Consider the following 20,855-nt stretch of genomic DNA (forward strand, 5'->3'; position numbering starts at 1 on the left):
ACAGAGGAAGGGGGAGAAGAGGGGTAGGGAGAAGGGTTACGACCAGCAGATGGGGCCTACATTGCTCCTTTAAGACAAGCTGGCAGCTGGCCTCGTGACGCATAGTGAAAGGGAGGATGACGACCGTCACAGGTGCAGAGGGTGTGAGAGTGAATGAGGGTGAGCGAGGCCAGTGGATGCAACATGAGCAAAAGTCTCAACAAGTGCTGGTGAGGGAGTGTGTTTGTGGATTCCTAAGGAAAGTGAAGACTCTCGGAGGGACAGCTATTTTCTGCCAGACAAACAACAAGTGAGACAGGTGTCCACCCGTCAGCGAGCAAAGAAAGTCTTGGGGGAAATCTTTAGATTATGCCCGAAGCCAGAATGCAAACAGTGTTCTTGTATATGTAAACCAGCTCCATTTTCCCTCAGGAACACCTCTTCAAAGAGACACAGACATCATAGGCTTAGGCTTTAGATATGCATGCACACACACAGACACACACACACACACACACACACACACACGGTCAAGTAATGTCATTCAATTCAGCCTAAAACAGAATACAGACTGACAACCAGTATGTTGTACAACTATGTGTATGCATGTCTGCTTTTTTAATTTTTAATTTATTTTTTTATTTAATAATATTATTGTTGAAAATGATTGGTTCTTCAATCCACAAAAACACAAATCTAGACAAAGCTTCCACACAAGTAACACACCAATGTGAAACAGTATAAGACACTTATACTATACACCTATTACTACAAATCAGGGCAAAATTTATATTTAGGTTTCGATTGATTTTCAGTTTAAATTGTTTACTTTAAAGACTAACAAATGTATCAACAAATCAGTAAACAAAAATAGGGAGGGAGGGAACTGGCAGAAAACACAAACCGCTTTCTTTGATTTGTCACAATAATGGGGGCGTAATTAAACTTTAACAAACCAAATACAAAGGGTCAAATATAAACTGTGCACAAAAATGCAAAGTCAGTGCTAATATATATAATCATATTACATAACAGTTTTAAGTATCAAATCATTACATTTTATGTTTTAGTTAAATATGAAGAAAACAATGCATTGCTGCCGAGATATAGCTCTGTTTGGGCTTTACTCATTTTGCAACGTTTTATCAAAACCAAAAATGCAATTTGGGAACTGTGGTTATTTTAGTGTTCGAGGTCATTTCACCTGCCTAAACGCACTGCAGAAGGCAGAAGGAGAGGAAGATAATGTGCATTTCATTCAAACTGAATACTCTGCATATGTATTTGCATTACTCTGCATATGTATACTGCATTTTGTTGCCTTGTACTTGTACCTGTGTAATGACAATAAAGTTGAATCTAATCTAATCTAACATAATTTAAACGCACCTTAAAGACAGACGATATTATGAGTTATATTTGCATATCTGCACAAGGCTTTTAACATTAAAGTGCATCCGGAAAGTATTCACAGTCCTTCACTTTTTCCCCATTTTGTTATGTTACAGCCCTATTCCAAAAATTCATTATTTTTCTCAACATTCTACAAACAATACAATACTCAACATTCTAAAACAATTTTTCATTGACCTTTGAAAATGTATAATTTACACACACACACACACACACACACACACACACACACACACACACACACACACACACACACACACACACAAGGCCTGCAACTACAACTAATTTAGTAATAAATAAATATAAATATAAATATATATATATATATATTATATATATATATATATATATATATATATATATATATATATATATATATATATATATATGATGAAATTTCCATGTTATTCACAAGTGTTTTAAATGAACCAAACAAGGAAATCAAACTAATGTAAGTGATTATTTTGTATATGTTTTACTTGCTCTTCACATTTTTTTCTTTATTTGAATTTTAAGCTCCAATTTGTTCTATTCCATCTACCGTAATTTCCGGACTATTAAGCGCACCCAAATATAAGCCGCACCCACTGAATTTGACAAATTTTTTTCTTTTACACATAAATAAGCCGCACCTGTCTATAATTATGTCTACAATGAAACTAATGAACTTTACACAGGCTTTAACGAAAGACAGTGTCTGTAACACGGTGTAACGGGTAAAAAATGTTGCACTTCCTTTAAGAGCATAGCAGTATTTTGGGAATAGCCTGCCGCCGCATTTTTCCGCTATTACTGCATGTGTGCAAGACCGAGGAATATGTCATTATTTTCTGATGCTCATTTCTAAGTTTCTTTGACTAACCCGTAACGCTGTTGCCAAGAAAAATAAAAAAGCACGAGTTTTGGAAACATGTCTGTGCTTATATGGTTTCTGTTGCAACTGGAGTTAGCGAGCTCTCCCTTCACCCAGACTCAACACGCTACAACGGCTTGTATCTAAACAGTAGCCTACTAAGTAAGTCATTGTTCACTGTCTCCCTCCTTCCTTTCACAACTATTTCTCTCGGGAGTTTATCTTTTGGCATCGTCGTGCGTTTAAAAAAAAATGTTTTTTTCTCCCGATGCCGTGCAGCTCAGAACACAGGCGAGGTGCGTTTTTCCCGTTTCCGTTCGGCAATTTCATTAGTCTAATGTTATGGGGTTCAGATTTTTTATGCTTGAAGTTTGTGAAACCGGGAAAAACCCAGGAAAAATTCAAAACGTGGGAAAAATGTAGCGGCTTATAGTCCGGAAAATACGGTAGTTTGAAAAGAAATGCAAAATAAATATCTGCCATTTGTCTTGTAAACTAAAAACCTACAGTGCTAAATTCAGTTTGTTTAAAAAGCACACAAGAAGAATCATTTTCAGTGTAATCAAGGTTGACTCTTCTAATCCTTGGAATTACTGAAATGACTTCTATGAGATCAACTTCAACCTAAACCTAAATCAGGGTGGTGACTTTGATGGCTTGACACACAACATTTATTAATAATACATACTTGGTATTCTAAGAAGCATTATGCCAACACTGCATGTTGCAGGTTTTAAAGTGAGAAAACTTTCTCCTTGCAGGCTAATCATTCAAGACCACATTCACTCATAAATAAACATGACTATAAGCATGCAAATCTATAGTTATGCTTCCACTAATTCTCACCAATGAATAACGTGACATTGATTATGTGAGCTACGGTGTCTTGTTATGTAAAAAGTCCAGTAGTTTACTGGTTTATGCTACATGTATTATTGGTTTAAATGAAGCTACATTGGCAACAAATGTCATCACTTATTATACTTATATACTTATCTCTAACATGACGGTACATTTTTACATAACAAGACACTGTTGCCCACATAATTGTTGATTAGCTACTTCAGCCCAAGTGACAGTAATATATAACACGCTCATATAAACACTGTGATTGGGGCATGAAGGTTTCAGCATTGCATTCAAACATTTGTTGTAACGTTTCCATTAATAAAAAGGAAGCACGTGTGTGATATCGTCGTAGTATTAACTATATAAAAAAGGAGCTTTAATAAACTACAAGACAAAATTAAAATAGCTGGTGCTTGTAGGATAAGGCATAAAAGATAGATTAAGTGAATGTGTATTTTGTATTATTCGAGTTAGTAATTGCATTGTAAAGTTTGATGAGAATTTATTACTACAGACTTTAAACCACTTTTGCAATTTGTACTGGATAATAGCACCGGCCATATAGCATAAATATAAACGTTTGTACAGTAATCCCCCGTTTATCGTGGTAGTTACATTCCAAAACCGCCCGCGATAAACGAAAAACCGCGAAAAACAAACGCTACTCCAAAAATGCTATTTTATGTATACGGTACTGTATTAATATTTTACTTCATTTATATTTTTATTAATAAATTTCATTATTTCAACATAAAACTCTATAAAAACTGGTCTATCGTGCTATCTGCGAGAGGCTGGGAAAATCAGCCAAACAAATTAGTCATGTTGCAAATGCAATTCCGCGATAAACCGGGGAGCGATATTCGGGGGTAAAGCGGGGGATTACTGTATTTGTTTCAGAATAAAAAGCTAACATTTGTATTTTAGAGTTAGAATACTTTTCTATACTCAGTCTTAAAGAATGGTGATCAGGATGGAGTAATATACTGTAATTTGTAAATAATATAACAAATTGTAGTATTTAAATTAGCAAAACAGAGCAATTTACAGTCTAAACAATACAGTATGTGTGTTCGGGGACGAGTGTTGCATCGTGAGTAGAGAGGGGAGCATACGCTGCTACATTTGCCTGCCACGTGAATCCTAAAATATTTTTAATTTCGCTATAGTCAACGTAACATCGAAAAATCGTAAATTGAACCAATCATAACTCCGGGACCATCTGTATTTGTATAGTAGCAAAATGCACATGTGTATGTGCAAAGATAAAACATGGAACATATGCACTATAGGGACAAATGTTTGTGCACACCTGACAATATAAGATTGGTATGTGCTTTTTGAATATCCCATTCTACAGTCAGTCAGATTGTTCTCATAAAAACCTCCACTCACACAAGGCCGAGCCAGGTACTTATGTACTGGTGAGGAAACCTGGGGTCAAGTCAGCATTCCAGTTCATCCCCCAAAAAAAGTGTTTAATAGTGGTGAGGTCTGAGCTCTATAGCAGGCCACTCCAGATCAGTATCATGGAGCTTGTGCACAGGGGCATCATCATGCTGGAACAGATTTGGGTATTGTGGTTCAAGTGAAGGGAATTGAAAGGGATTTTAATGCTATCCAAAATCATCCAGAAACACATATGGCTGAAAAAGTCAGGTGTCCATCAAGTGTAGGTCATCTCTGAGACATTTAGATTAACACGATGCACTCAAGTCACATACTTCACTCAATACTTATTCCTCCTCTCTCATATCCCGAGGCTTCAAGGTTGCCAAATATGTGACACTGAAATGTGAGAGGCCAATCGTTCAAATAGATCATAATACACCACAATAATCCACTATCCGAATGTATAATCTGTCATAAGACCTTAAATTAACACCTGACAGGCGAACATGTTCCGATCTTAACCTGACTCCAGCCTTTCAGAACACGTGCTACTTTTCTGTAAACTCGCTTGGCTCACTGTTGCAGATGCTCGCACGTTTAAACGTATAGTTAAATTTGACGAAGAACTTGGGTCATCCTAGTCTCAAATCTGACAGAAAATACGAAATTCCTCAAACATAAAAAGAATGTACAAACTGATCAAGATACCTGTATTGCAGCCAATAATGACCTACCTTCTCTTTGGACACTTTGTGTGAGAAAGAACACGTCCCATCTGTCTGTTTGCACGTGCCCCTAAGGAACCTGTAAATCAATCATACACCAGCATTCACACACGGTCCAGCAATTACATACACAACCCAGTACAGTTTAGATAAAAGCATTATGTTATTCACATATTTCTTTCTAGGAATATATATCAAAATATTCCCAATAGTCTATTCTCTTCATTGTAAAGCTTTTCTCTCACTTGCGCTGCTTCAAGGAGTATATGTTTATGTTAGAGTTATCACATGTTGCCAGGTTCAAAGAAATGTCTGTATCTTGAGGCTTTTCGAATCAACAGTGCAAGTGCCTGTAGCTTCAAACACATAATTTGCTTTAACCAATCATTTTTATTCCATGTATATTAGATACCTGTATGTGATGCAGAGTGCTTTTATACTATGTTTCTCTATAATATTTATAGTTTCTATAGCCGTGGTATTAAGAGGTGGATTAATTCAGGTAGGACACCACTGAAGGCCTAGGTGTAAAAGCCCACCATTCAATAAGAACATTTATGTATGGTCAATTATTGTATCTTAAATTACAGATTAATATTAAGGCCTAAGTCAGATCAGTGGCATTTATACCAGAGCGCTATTGAATTCTTAAATCTGATTGGTCAGAATGTGCTGATGAAGTGTATAACAGCAGCTCTGTCAGTAGTTGCAGCTAAAAGGTAAATCACAGGATTATATTAATTGTTATCAAATTGCTTGTTCGATTTTGATCATTTTTATCGAAACACACAACTTAACACAAGCACTGCTTCAAAGAGAAAAGTGTTTGAGGAATTAGTAAATGTTTAACATAAGTCAGAGATTATGCTGTAACTTCTGTCACACATAAAAAAGTATATGAACCTAGCAAGCCTTACAGTCTTATTACCATCAAGAAAAAATGGTGCCTGGTGAGGGATAAACTGTTAACAGTTGCTATAACATACACAGAACCGGCATAACATTGTGACATTATAAACATTATGACTGGTGAAGTAAATAACACAGATTATCTCTTCATCTTGGCATGGCATCTGTTAGTAGGTGGGATATATTAAGCAGCAAGTGAATATTTTGTCTGCAAAGTTGACGTGTTAGAAGCAGGAAAAGGATTTGAGTGAGTTTGACAAGGGCTAAATTCTGATGTCTAGACGTCTGGGTCAGAGCATCTCCAAAACTGCAGCTCTTGTAAGAGTGTTGCCGGTCTGCAGTAGTCAGAATCTATCAAAAGTGGGCAAGGAAGGAACAGTGGTGAACCGGCAACAGGGTCTTGTGCGGCCAAGGCTCATTAATGCACGTGGGGAGTGAAGGCTGGACCGTGTGGTCCGATCCAACAGACGAGCCCCTGTAGCTCAAATGCTGTTAATGATCGATGGGACAGGACTGTTTTGGCAGGAAAAGGGGGACCAACACAATATTTGGCAGGTGGTCATAAAGTTATGCCTTATCGGCGTAAGTAATAAAAGGAATTATGTGGGAAAATTAACTATAATAAGTATATTATATTGTATAGTCTAGCATAATGGACTACTATTAAAATACTAGCTAGAAAATCTTAATATGAACTGTGTAACTGTTAACAAATAAAACAATATGACGTTTTTCTTAAATCAATAAGCAAAGTCCGTAAATCAAACAGGAAGTGATGTGCAGTAATAGGAAATTATCGTTGATGGTGTGATGTGATGCTGCCTCAGATATTTTTTCCCCCCACACACAACTGCACAATCTGAATCGTTAATTACTTTTTGTTATTAGAAACAAACAAACAAACAAACCCCCCCCAAGAACATACGCCAGTGTGCATGTGAAAGTACCTGGTGCAAACGGCAACTTTGTCTGGATCGTGGATAAAGGGGCAAGCTGTGCCACGGTTACACTTGCCAAAGCGGTTGTAATACATGCAGTAGTTTTTGGCCTGCTGTTTCTTCTGATTAGCCTGGCGAATGATAGCCAGACTCTTCTGCACTGCCCGACTGTGAGAACAAACACGAATGGTATTAATAACTCAAGCATGACCCTTACTGAGATCATTTACTGAGGTTCTTATACTTGGGTCAGTGTACAACCAAAAAAAAGGTGCTCTTTTCTCTCAATGAATAATATATCTACAATAAAAATATGAAATATTATTTTTTATCTTTATACAGAAGAAGAGCTATTCTACTAAAGAAAGGGATGTTCAAGTTCCAAACTAACCTGGCCACATGTCGTGAGATGGAGGTCCTACATGTGCTACTGCCAAAGAATGCTTCTTGGGGACCAAAAACCTTTCCTGAATTTTTAGAGGAACAATGGAGAAAAAAAGACAGTTAATTGTAATGCACTGGTGGAGTTCATACACCATTCCTGTACCTGGAATGGTTTACTTGAATACTAAAGTACTTCCTTTGAACGAACTTAAGTATAAAAGTAATGATCTATAAGAAATATGTGTCATTCACTGTTTCATCTACCCACACATCAGACCTTAATAAAGAGATCTGGAAGTTAATCACGTCAACTAGACTTCTATCTGATTGGATCGAAACTTTTCACTACTCATCCGAGCAACTGAAACGTTTCCATCCAACTAGATAAAAGTCCAGTTCCGAATCAACCGCACCTGGCTGACTGAAATCTTCACAAACCCTTTAAAAGGAGATATTTCTATAGTTACAGACACAGTGAGATTATTCCACACACTCAGCAGAAGCATGGTCTCATTACAGTTTCTCATTTAACACAATTTTTGCATTCGGTTCAAAGTAGTGAGGAACAGCTTGTTTTCATGAGTAAAAAGAACTATTACGTAGTAAAGGTAATGTTTCTAAAAATCAAAATACTCCACAGTGCAGATTGTTTAAAAACAAAAAAACAACAACTTTGTTTACTTGTAGTTTTATAACGTGCCCATGTCCCAATAAATATTAGTTAAGATGGTTGAAAGAACACATGAGATACTGAGAAAGTTGGGGCAAATATAAGAAGTGTGTGTTTAGGGGTGTGTGTGTGTGTGTGTCCTGAACATGCTTTAATTTCTAGCTCTACACACACACACACAGACTGGGACCATTGACTGATGACAGGTTTACTACATTAGATAGACACCCACACCCACACCCACACACACGACCTGATTCTTGTTCACCTTTTCCTGTTGCTCTCTCTGAACACACACAACATCTAAAGAAAGCTTTACCTGATCTGTTGAATGGGGTGCTGGGAGTATGAGTGCGGGAGAGCTTATTGGCTGAGACCCTGTAGAGTGAACCGCTGATCCAGCGCATGCACCGCCCCCTCCACTGCCTATCCGGAGTGGTACGCAGACGAGACTGCAACAGAAATCTGGAAGAAACACAGATAAGAGATGTGGAAATGAGAGAAGTGATGCTAGGGCCGGTGATTAACACTTGACATTAGTGGTGCACAAGCACGATCTGAAGAAATCTTCTCTTTTGCATTGCCTCAGTTGAAACTCCCATCTCCTACTAACCCCCCAACCCTCTCTCTTTTTCTCTCCGTGACTCTCGTTCTCACACCCACCTCCCCGAGCTCCCGTGTCACACCACTCTGGTAAATTGCTCCTCTAATGGAAGGGACGGCAGGGTGGAAATGGAGAGAATTGAAAAGAGAAGGAAATCATTGAGATAATTGCCAGGGCAGGAGGCCAGATCGCGGAGATTGCCCTGCAAAACCGCTCACACACGTGCGCACTTCCATTCCTGCTTCCTCCCTGTTCCCCCGCACACAATCCTACACACTGTGACATTACGTGATTACATTATGGTGTAACCAAATGCCTGTACATTCATCTAAACATGACCTTACATGGGGCAAGTCATGTCATTCTTTCACACGTGCCGCATTCTTACTAGACGTCTTAAAAATGGGAATTGTACAATGTGCGACTGATGCACTATTAAAACGCAGATGATGGACTTAAACTCTAACTTTAGTGTTTGTTTTTTAAATTCTCATCAATCACAGCACGTAATACATACTCTATGTTACCAAAAGTTTGCGGACACCTGGTCATAAGTATGGTATGTTCTTTTTGAGCATCGCATTCAACATTTAGTCCGAATTTGCTCGTATTATTCCCTCCACTCTTCTAAGAAGGTGTTCCATTAGATTGTAGAGAGCGCATGTGTAGATTTGTGTTCGTCAGTCACAAGGGTGTTAGTAAAATCAGGTACTGATGTAGGGTGAGGAAGCCTGGGGTGGTGCTCAAATTCATCCCAAAGGTGTTCAGTAGGGTTCAGATCAGAGCTCTATAGCAGGCCACTCAAGATCTTCCTCTCCAAACCAGGTAAAGCAGATCTTCATGGAGCTCGCTATGTGCACAGGAACAATGTCATGCTGGAACAGGTTTGGGTTTTTAAGTTATACGGCGTCCAACGACGTCCTATACAAGTGTGTGCCTCCAGCTTTGTGGTAACAATTTCGAGAAGAACCACATATGGCAGGTGTTCCAATACTTTTGTTTATATAGTGTAGCAGAAGTAGGCTGGATTCATCAATTCTAGTCATTTCGGAGTTTTAAAAAAAATCAACCACCTTTTCCCCACACACATCAGCAAATACGAGCACAAACACAACAAGGTCTTTAACCATTGACAAATATAGTTATGGCATTTCTCATCCGCCCTTATCCAGAGCGACATACAATTTAACATAATATTATTATTTAATATACATAAATTGACATAAAATTAATTTCTTTGTGGTTTTTGCTTACAAGGGTACATTCATTTCACGGGGACAGGGAGGAAGTGTACGAGCATGTGTGAAGAGTCTAAAAAAATAGAAATTGGGGGTGGGGGGTGTAGGAGGAGTAAGAGAGGAGCAGGTTCGAAAGCTAATCTACTGTGTATTAGGAGACATGAACTTTGCCCCACATGTTCTGAACCCATTTAAACACCCAACAGTAAATTACATCTAACATCAATCTGCACCCAATACAGGAGCCTTTTCTCCACAATCTATTGCTATGGTCAAACCCAATCTACCCACAAGCACACACACACACACACACACACACACACACACACACACACACACACACACACACACAACGATTTACCAAGGAAAATTGAATAAAAAGTAAATACACCCGTAGACGGGCTAAAATACACAGCCGCAGATGCAGTGAGAGCCATGCAGCACCGTTTCTGCTCGCTTTCCTCCATAAGATTACACATCCGACACGCCTCATAACTTAGACAGGTTCTCACTGGCTAAGTGACTGTAGCTGTGGGATCAGTAATGACGGATAATAGAAGAGCAGTCGCTGCCCCACGCAAAGGCTTTCACACAGTAACCTCCAGCCACAAACTAATGCAGCCATGACACGAACATGGAACATGGACAACAGTTAACCTTTCACAGGAACAACTCCGTGTGTGTGTGTGTGTGTGTGTGTGTGTGTGTGTGTGTGTGTGTGTGTTAGAGAGAGAGAGAGAGAGAGAGAGAGAGAGAGAGAGAGAGAAATACATACACAAACAGATAGAGATAGATAGAGGGAGAGAGACAAAAAAAAAGATAGAAAAGGCTAGCAAGATAGATAGATAGATAGATAGATAGATAGATAGATAGATAGATAGATAGATAGATAGATAGATAGATAGATAGATAGATAGATAGATAGATAGATAGATAGATAGATAGATAGATAGATAGATAGATAGGGTTCAAAAAGAAAGAAAGAAAGAAAGAAAGAAAGAAAGAAAGAAAGAAAGAAAGAAAGAAAGAAAGAAAGAAAGAAAGAAAGAAAGAAAGAAAGAAAATGAGTTATTAGAATAGCTAAGTGACAAAAGTTTTAGGAAACATAGAGCTCTGATTTGGCAGTTTACATGCAACCATGTCCACATTATGAGGACAGAGGAGTAAATAAAAAAAGAATCAGATTAATTTAGGACTGCTTCCAGGAAATCCAAATTCACATCATCTTATGCCTTAAAGCAGAACTAAACAAACTTGTGCAGCTAATGTCCGACACGAGCAACCACAAAACACACAAATTCTAATTTTCTAATCAGATCAGTAAATATAACAATTTAACCATTGGGCTTTGTCCTACCTGCATTGTTTAAAAACTAATTTTATATTTATATATTTATATATACATTATCTTTGCAAAATACCTACATTTTTTCTTTACCGCAGATCAGATCAAATTGCTGGTTTAATAAAACAATGTAATACAATGTATTATTAACCACAAACTGTAATTCTAAACATTTCTTTGTTAAAGCAACATTAAATACAAACATTTACTTAGTAATATAACACAAAACTGCCTTCCAAGAAAACTATCGTAAATCTGTTTTAATGATTTGGGAAATAAGTAATTAAGTACATTAAGTACATTAAGTACAGTAAGTACAGAAAGAAAGAAAGAAAGAAAGAAAGAAAGAAAGAAAGAAAGAAAGAAAGAAAGAAAGAAAGAAAGAAAGAAAGAAAAAATATACTTCATTCATTTATCAGTAAACTTTACTGTCCAGGACTGATCTTAATACCGAAAACATTTTTGGCCATGAATATCCCACAGCCTTGACTCATAACGCACAATAAAGCACAATAAAATCTCCGCCCTTAATCCAGTGTGAGGGCTGATACCTTCTTCTGCTCATCCTGGAGCAGCCACATCCTTTTCAAGCTAGAAGTTCCAGCTAAAAAAGAAGCCTTGAAAGCCCCAGAAGTGTGGAGACATATCACATGTAACTTGGGACCAGAATGGGACCTGAAAATCATTTTAATGGGACACGTGCTAATGTAATGCTAGAGCCGGAGCTGATTTAGAGTGGAAATGACCCCTCTTCCTAATGACCTCTGACCTATAGAGGGTTTAATGCTGGCCATCAAACAATCATGAGGCTGAGAGAGAGCGAGAGAAAGAGAAAGAGAGAAAGAGAAAAAGAGAATAAGAAAAGGCGAAATACAGGTGTGTCGTTTAAAAAGGGCCCAAAAAAACAAAAACAAAAACCCCATGGTGTGTGGAAGTGGTGCATACTTTGTACAGATATGAAATGCTAATATATTGCAACATAAGAGTATTTTTCATTTTTACTGAACTGACGAAAACACCAAAGTACATTTGTTCTTTTAAATCATACTGTCAGAATAAAACCTATTATAGCAAACTATCACTCCCAGTAGACACAAATCTCCCTTTCTGCTGCTAACTGGCACAATAAGCAAGCAATCAGCAAGACTGAACGGTTTACACCTGTGTCTGGCAAAAAGACAATTTATCTTGTCATTTCCTATTTTTTACATTTATTATAATGTATGGGTGAATATTCATTATATGTTGCTGGGTCATTTAAATGTGTAATATGTGTGTGTAAGTATCTATCTATCTATCTATCTATCTGTCTGTCTGTCTGTCTGTCTGTCTCTGTCTGTACACACACACACACACACACACACACACATACACATACACACACACACAATATATATAGTATATACATACATAAAAGGGTTGTCAATCGATAATAATATTCAATCTAATTTAATCGCATGATTGCCATAAATTAACTTGTGAGTAATCATACGTTTTTATTTGTTTTAAATGTACCTTAAATTTATATTTTTTCAAGTTTTAATACTTTAATCAAAATATTCTTGTGAATGTTTTAAAGTAATTGCGGTGTTGTAAATCGTGTAAATCATAAGGAAACCAAACAAAACTTTTACTGTTTCCACACGGACGGTTTTAATTGGTTTTAATTTAATCTGCATTTAAATGCGGATTTTGATACTTGATTTTACACTTGCTGCATCAGTAAATCAAATGTTTAGTGAGTAAAACAATTTTTTTGCTGGAGTTTATATATATATATATATATATATATATATATATATATATATATATATATATATATATATATATATATATATATATATATATATATATATATATATATATATATATATATATATATATATATATATATATATATATATATATATATATATATATATATATACACACAGACACACACAGACACACACAGACACACAGACACACACAGACACACACACACACACACACACACACACACACACACACACACACACACACACACACACACACACATCCAAGCTACCCATCTTTATATCAAGGCCCAATGTGTGTGCAAACCGGAATTACACAAAAATGCCCTGTGCTTTTAAGAATGCAAAAGGAAGTATAAGTGCGACAGACACGCAACTCCACTGCACATGCCTCGCACTCCCATTCGACATGCGTGGCAAAGTTGAATAAGCTCGTGTGATTGTGTCTGGGTGCGTGGTGCATTTTTTTGTGTTTTACACGAGTGTCCGTGCGAGGGTGTGTGCTGTGGAGCGTTTCGACCGTGGTATGGGCACAGATGAAGGAGAGGGCGAATCAGCACTCCGGCAGGGTGATTAACGATGTGACTTTTGTTTTGGTGACGGCGAAGAATTCGCAAGCCACACGGGGCATTCGCAATAATGCTTGTCTGACCTATTTGTTTGCAGAGAAAGCATTAGTAAGCTCATCCTGAGGAAAAGGGGAGGGGGAAAAAAAAAACAGTTACCCTTGAAATGGGCTAGCTAGCTTCATTTGACTAATTTCTATTGTTTCAATGGCTCTTCGCTTTAAGCAAACTAGGTAATGGAGGAATCCAGCGGTATCGATGTGCTAAAGACTATTAAAGGAGCAATATTGGATGTGAAGAGGCAGGTGAACACGTTGGAAATTAGTCGTAATGAAGAACGAAACTGGAGGGCAGTGCGGTTGGAAAACCAGCGCGCATTGGAATTAGGAGGGATGATGGGGTTGGAATGCACTCATGATACTCTTTCTTTTTTGTTCCTCTCATTCTGAGGAATTAATTGCCTAATACATGTTTTTGTGTACGAATGTGCGATGAATCCGAAACCTGTCTGGTGAAGATTCTTTTTCTTCACAAAGGCGCATTCAGACAAAATACACCAAAATATCCTGCACTTTTTTTTTCCTTACAATCTTTTAGTCTTAAGGGTACACAAACTTTCGCACTCCAATATGTAGCCATGTACATGCAGATGGCTGATAAACATAACAGCATAGACTTGCGATGAGCCACTGTAAGCAATAAGAACAGCTTCTTATAGACTTTACGATTCTCTGGAACTGCTCTAAACTAATCAAAACGTTTCTTGTAAAAAAAAAATTCCCTCAGCTGGTGTGTGATGATGATGATGATGATGGTGATGATGATGATGATGGTGATGATGATGGCTTTCTACCTAAAGTCTCTTAAAGGTTTTTTTTTTTTTAAATATCTTCATTAACTGGAATATATATAAAAATAAATAAATAAATAAATAAATAAATAAATAAAAATCTCTCACACACACACACGCACACATCCACGCATGCACACACACGCACGCACACACACGAATATCATGAGCTAGTAAAGGAAATGCCAAGTGGCAAATAGGAATAATTTTGTTTAATTTAGTTTTTCAGGAATCCTTAATCGAACTCATCAATAATGCAGCTAATTCGGTGTTCGCTACGGAAGCCCTAAGAGGCCATGTCGCATTATTTATTTATTTCTTGTTTTCTCATGATCACACCTCAAGTTTCTTGTAAGTAATGAAAAGCTGTTTTCTCACGACAATTTCTGCCAATTTTCCTCTATTTCAGTGCAAATGTAATAATTGCCTGCTGTAAAAATGGACTTTATCTCAGCATTAAATGCTAATTCACACAGTACTGTACTTGACAACAAGGGGTTTCTTAAACATCTTACAATCAGGGACCCATTACTGAGTTGCTGCTGAGGTTGCAAGACACATAAGGTCATGATTTCGATTAAAATGAATCTTAAATAAGCAAATGAATGTTCTGTTCCATTAAATAATTATTTCACTGCAGTAAGCAGTTGCTTTATAGATGCAATTTGATGATTTCATGCAAATGAAATGTTAAATTATTACAGGTACTGAGATGAGGTGAGGAGGTCTGGGGTGCAGTCAGTGTTCCAAATTATCCCAAAAGGTGTTCAGTATAGTCTATAGCAGGCCACTCAATATCTTCCACTCCCACCCATGTAAACAATATCTTCATGGCGCTTGCACACAGGGGCATTGCCATGCTGGAACAGGTTTGGGTCTCCTAGTTCAAGTAAAGGGAAAATGTAATGCTTCTTTCTTTTTACATTTTGATTTGCAGCATTAGCATAATGGGCTGTATATTAAATATTGGGAGAAAACCAGTAGTTCTATTTAAAATCTGACATTGAGCACCCCATATAACCAAAATGTCATGATCCTCCTTTCATAACACCTGTGCAAAGATTCGACTATGAGATTGCTAATCAGGCTCCTCCTTTTAAAGCATTGGATGTTCAACTATTTGGAGTCACCCAAAATCTAATATTAGACACTTTTCTCATTTTATTTAAGCCTGATTTTGTTTTTATGATCAAACTCTTGATGTCACCCAAATGAGTCTGGTTCCTCTCAAGGTTGCTTCCTCATATCTAAGGGAGTTTTTCCTTGCCACAGTTTTGCAAATAACCAGCACTATAGGACCGAAAGACTTAAAATCTCTCTAAAATGTACTCTGTTCATCACTACCCCTGCTTGGCTTCTCCCTACTAACATGAAGATTCCATAGATGAAAAAAAATGTACATTTTACCAAGACAAATGACATGCTTGCTTCCTGTGGCATGATTTTTCACCTTCTTCCTTCTTTAGGCTCTAGTATTTATTATTACTTTGTATACTTAAGTGTCTGTCTTTGTTCTCTGCAGAGAGCCAGATGAGAGGGATGCAGAGGTGATGGAGAGAGCTGGAAGATAGAAAAGCGCAGTAGTGGGTTTATTACTGTCTCTCCCTCTCCCACATACTGGACTGATCAATACTGGAGCGCTAAACGCGAGGGGCCACGCTGGTCAATCCACCTACGCTATACATGTGTGTGTGTATATGTGTAAGTAAAGACTCTCCTGGAAAAGCGAATGCATCTTTTGAGTGTTAAACTTTCCCATGGTCTAGGCAAAGTCGGAACTGTTTGCCTGGGAAGGATCACAACACTACAGGATCAGACTGCATGTAGATTCGTTTTAAAAGAGAATGGACGTTATTAACAGATTGGAAAAACACTTGTCCAAGAATTGATCTACAAAAAAGTGCCAAGCGAGAGAGCGAGAGAGGGAGAGAGAATGAGTTGCAAATTAACGCAAGGAGGCAGAGATGAAATGGCAAAAGAGCAAGACGTGAGCACCACAGAAAGAAGTAGAAGAGAATGGGAAGAGAGCGTGAGAGGGGGAAAAGCTGTGTGTGTGTGTGTGTGTGTGTGTGTGTGTGTGTGTGTGTGTGTGTGTGTGTGTGTGTACGCTAGCGTAATTTATGCCTCCGTGCTCATACTTTACGGCTTTCTTAATTCAACTCCTGCTACTATTAATGTAGTTAATGTTGAGATTATATCTATTTTCTGGTGGTGGTCAGGATTTACGAGGGCCATTCCTCCCCCCATGCAGCCACCAGAAACACTCAATCACTTGTGCAGCGTTCACTGCTGACTGCACACTCCCACTCTCCCTAACACACACTGGGTCACTGCACTGAGGGCTGGGGACTACACTGTCCCTGTTAGTGTGTGTGTGTGTGTGTGTGTGTGTGTGTGTGTGTGTGTGTGTGTGTGTGTGTGCAAACAGGGGATGTGTCGAGAATGTCATACGTGGTCAAATACCCCTCTGAGCTAATTGCATAACTCGGCTGTAAAAAAAAAAAAAAAGTATATATACAAATACATGATATATATACGATCGTAATATACGATATTGCGTTGCATCACGGTGACTATAGCTGCACTGATGTGTGTCTGGGCGGAGAAGAAAAAGAACACGCTGCCTTTAAGCACAGAGCATCTCCATACATTTCTCTTCTCCCTCTCCTGCTCATTTCCCTCTGTTGTAATATTTCACGCAGCGTCATGGCGGTTTAAATTGAAAATCCCTTGATGAATCAATATTTATTGCAGGCAGCTAAATGAAGAGTGATAAGTCACCAGAGCTCGATGCTCGGCCCAGAAACAAGTGCACTGTCTCACAAAATCTGAATTAAACAAATGAAGCGAAGTACGTGCCAACAGCAGGGAATAGAGGGAGAAAAAGAAACGCGCTTTTATTCTAAAACCAAACGCATTTGGTTTAAACTGAAATCCGGATCAAATCACGAGACACCTAATAAATACACAACACTAAAAGAAATACACAGCATCAGGCTTATGAATAAACATGCCAGCGGATCTCTGTCACATGTCCGATTAACGTGTAAAATAGTTTTAACTTGTGCTGATGAAGTTACATCAAGTAAATAACACATTTATAATCTTAGAATCAACTTTTATTTTACCTGTAGCATGTATAGTATGTCTACATCAATATCATCCATAAAAACTGCTCAGTGTGTAATCTTATACACAGGTTTATAAATTATTGATGTATTCTTCATTTCATTTGTAGCCTTTGTATAAATCTGAACTAAGTGCAATTTAAAACTGTGTGTGTTAATTGCTGATGAACAGTTACAAAGGCTGGTAAAATGTACTAAATATAGCAGTGTCCTGAATCTGTCTTGTTTGTTTCCACTATGGGAAATAAATTAAATTTCAGGTTGACTAATATAATTTGTCGCGCAACCCCAATCCATGCACCAAGAGGAAACCAAGATTTGTTCCTCCAGTTAGACCAGGTTTGCCTTAGACCAAGTTTGACCGAGACTACCTGGGACAGGGTTTGACCGAGACTACCTGAGACTGTTTGACCGAGACTACCTGAGACCGAGTTTGACCGAGACTACCTAAGACAGGGTTTGACCAAGACTACCTGAAACCAAGTTTGACCGAGACTACCTGAAACCGAGTTTGACCGAGACTACCGAGTTTGACCGAGACTACCTGAGACCGAGTTTGACCTAGACTACCTGAGACCGAGTTTGACCGAGACTACCTGAGACCGAGTTTGACCGAGACTACCTGAGACCGAGTTTGACCGAGACTAAGGAGTTTGACCGAGACTACCTGACCGAGACTACATGAGACCGAATTTAACAGAGACTAACTGAGACTGAGTTTGACAGAGACTACATGAGACCGAGTTTGACCGAGACTACCGAGTTTGACTGAGACTACCTGAGACCAAGTTTGACCGAGACTACCTGAGACCGAGTTTGACCGAGACTACCTGAGACCGAATTTGACAGAGACTACCTGAGATCAAGTTTGACAGAGACTACCTGAGACCGAGTTTGACCGAGACTACCTGAGAACGAGTTTGACCGAGACTAAGGAGTTTGACCGAGACTACCTGAGACCAAGTCAGACCGAGACTACCTGAGACCGAGTTTGACAGAGACTACCTGAGACCAAATTTGACAGAGACTACCTGAGATCGAGTTTGACAGAGACTACCTGAGACCGAGTTTGACCGAGACTACCTGAGAACGAGTTTGACCGAGACTAAGGAGTTTCACCGAGACTTCCTGAGACCGAGTTTGACCGAGACTACCTGAGACTGAATTTGACAGAGAATACCTGAGACTGAGTTTGACAGAGACTACATGAGACCGAGTTTGACTGAGACTACCGAGTTTGACTGAGACTACCTGAGACCAAGTTTGACCGAGACTACCTGAGACCAAGTTTGACCGAGACTACCTGAGACCGAGTTTGACAGAGACTACCTGAGACTGAGTTTGGCCGAGACTACCGAGTTTGACCGAGACTACCTGAGACCGAGTTCGACCGAGACTACCTGAGACCGAGTTCGACCGAGACTACCTGAGACCGAGTTCGACCGAGACTACCTGAGACCGAGTTCGACCGAGACTACCTGAGACCGAGTTCGACCAAGACTACCTGAGACAGAGTTCGACCGAGACTGCCTGAGACCGAGTTCGACCGAGACTGCCTGAGACCGAGTTTGACCGAGACTGCCTGAGACCGAGTTTGACAGAGACTACCTGCATTCTTCAATCATATTTATCCAACAAGTCATACACTGATCTGCTGATTTTTAAATGATATAGTCAGAACAAAACACTAAACATTTCTATAAATTATATTTCCAGGCACATGTCCCTTGATCCAAGCAACATTACCTATTCCTTTACTTGTTTCTTTAAAGAAGCTTAGTATCTTTCAAAAACCCGAACACCTTTTCTAGCATGATTACATTCTAGCATGCGATGTCTGATTACCCAGCACAAATCCACAGAAGTGTCCAAAAACAAAGATAAATAAGTGAACATGAAATAGTAAAACAAAAGAACGAAAAGAAACTGGGTGCTTATGGAGGAAAGAAAATAATAGGGCATTTCATTTCAAATGTGAGCAGTGCTCTTAAGCTGTAACACATGACATACAGCCTCTCTTTTCTACTTGGGTGAGTCTGGGAGAAGGCTAGGGGAAGGATGGGGTGGTGAATAATTTACTGTGAAGATCATCGTTTCTCTGTAGATAACACTGGGTGTAAAATATTTACACCCATGTGGAAGACTGATTCATTCATGCCATTAAGCAAATGTGATCTCAGTCCTGAGGGGTGGTGGGCCAGCTTCTAGACTCTAACACTATTTCAGGGCAGTGGTGGTCCAGTGGTTAAGTGGTCTGGGTTACTGATCATCAGGTTGGGGGTTCAAGCCCCAGCACTACCAAGCTGCCACTGTTGAGCCCTTGAGCAAGGCACTTAACCCTATCTGCTCCAGGGGTGCCGTACCATGGCTGACCCCAGATTCTAAACAAGCAGGGATATGCGAAAAACAGAATTTCACTGAACTGTAATGTGTATGTGACATATAAAGACATTCCTACACAGGGCAACACACCAGAGATGTAAGGATTCATAAGATGAAAGACTGAAATAAATGAATGGTGGCTTGCTAACAGTGTTAGATTTATCTAACCAGCATCCAAAAGAACAAATCCAAAGAAGTTGATTGTAGATCTTGTTCGAACAGGAAGACATTAGTTCAGAGTGCAGTGGGTTGCAGCACTCAGGCGCCGGAATAAATGCGTCAGCTGCATGTACTCAGCACTATTAAAACCATTACAATTAAAATGCACTTGACCATAATCGATGCATCCATTTCATTACTAAATCTTCCCTATATGATCTCTAGTTTCCCAAATCTCAACATTTAAGTCCAGCAAGTTTACTGTGCACTCTACTACTATACACAAAGTTCTCGGTACATTTCTTGGAAGCTGTACCTGTTGAACATTACAAAGTGCTAATACTGGGGATGTATTCCAAAAAATGCTCTCTAGCAAATCAACACAAGTGTGTTACTTGTTATAACATAGAACAACTACATTGTTAACACATAAACATGTAATTTGCTACACATCCATTATTACAGTACTGCGATTTACTGTTATAGAAGATTAATCAGTTCACCTCTGACCAATCAGAATCATGGATTCTGCCACCCATCTCTGTGTTTCAAATATATTTTCTTCTAATTGTAGAGCACATTCTATTTTTATGGATGTAAATCCTACTTTAGTGACCTACGCTGTGGACGCCACATCTGAAACTGAATCTTTCAAATACTGTGGAGCACAATAAATCAAATAAAAACAAACCTCAT

At 38.7% G+C, this 20,855-nt stretch overlaps 1 protein-coding gene across 1 annotated transcript in view; it reads right to left on the bottom strand.

The window, feature by feature from the left end:
- The window catches only part of zc3h3 (zinc finger CCCH-type containing 3), a 72,772-nt gene that overhangs the window by 12,654 nt on the left and 39,263 nt on the right, over positions 1-20,855 (bottom strand). Inside the window, exons 5-8 of the mRNA XM_046850008.1 lie at positions 8,432-8,577; positions 7,450-7,525; positions 7,068-7,226; positions 5,221-5,290 (exon numbers count right to left, since the gene is read on the bottom strand). Coding sequence (XP_046705964.1) covers positions 5,221-5,290; positions 7,068-7,226; positions 7,450-7,525; positions 8,432-8,577 — 451 coding nt within the window. The remainder of the gene's footprint in view (positions 1-5,220; positions 5,291-7,067; positions 7,227-7,449; positions 7,526-8,431; positions 8,578-20,855) is intronic.

The sequence above is a fragment of the Silurus meridionalis genome, chromosome 1, assembly GCF_014805685.1.
Source record: "Silurus meridionalis isolate SWU-2019-XX chromosome 1, ASM1480568v1, whole genome shotgun sequence".
Classification (NCBI taxonomy): Eukaryota; Metazoa; Chordata; class Actinopteri; order Siluriformes; family Siluridae; genus Silurus; species Silurus meridionalis.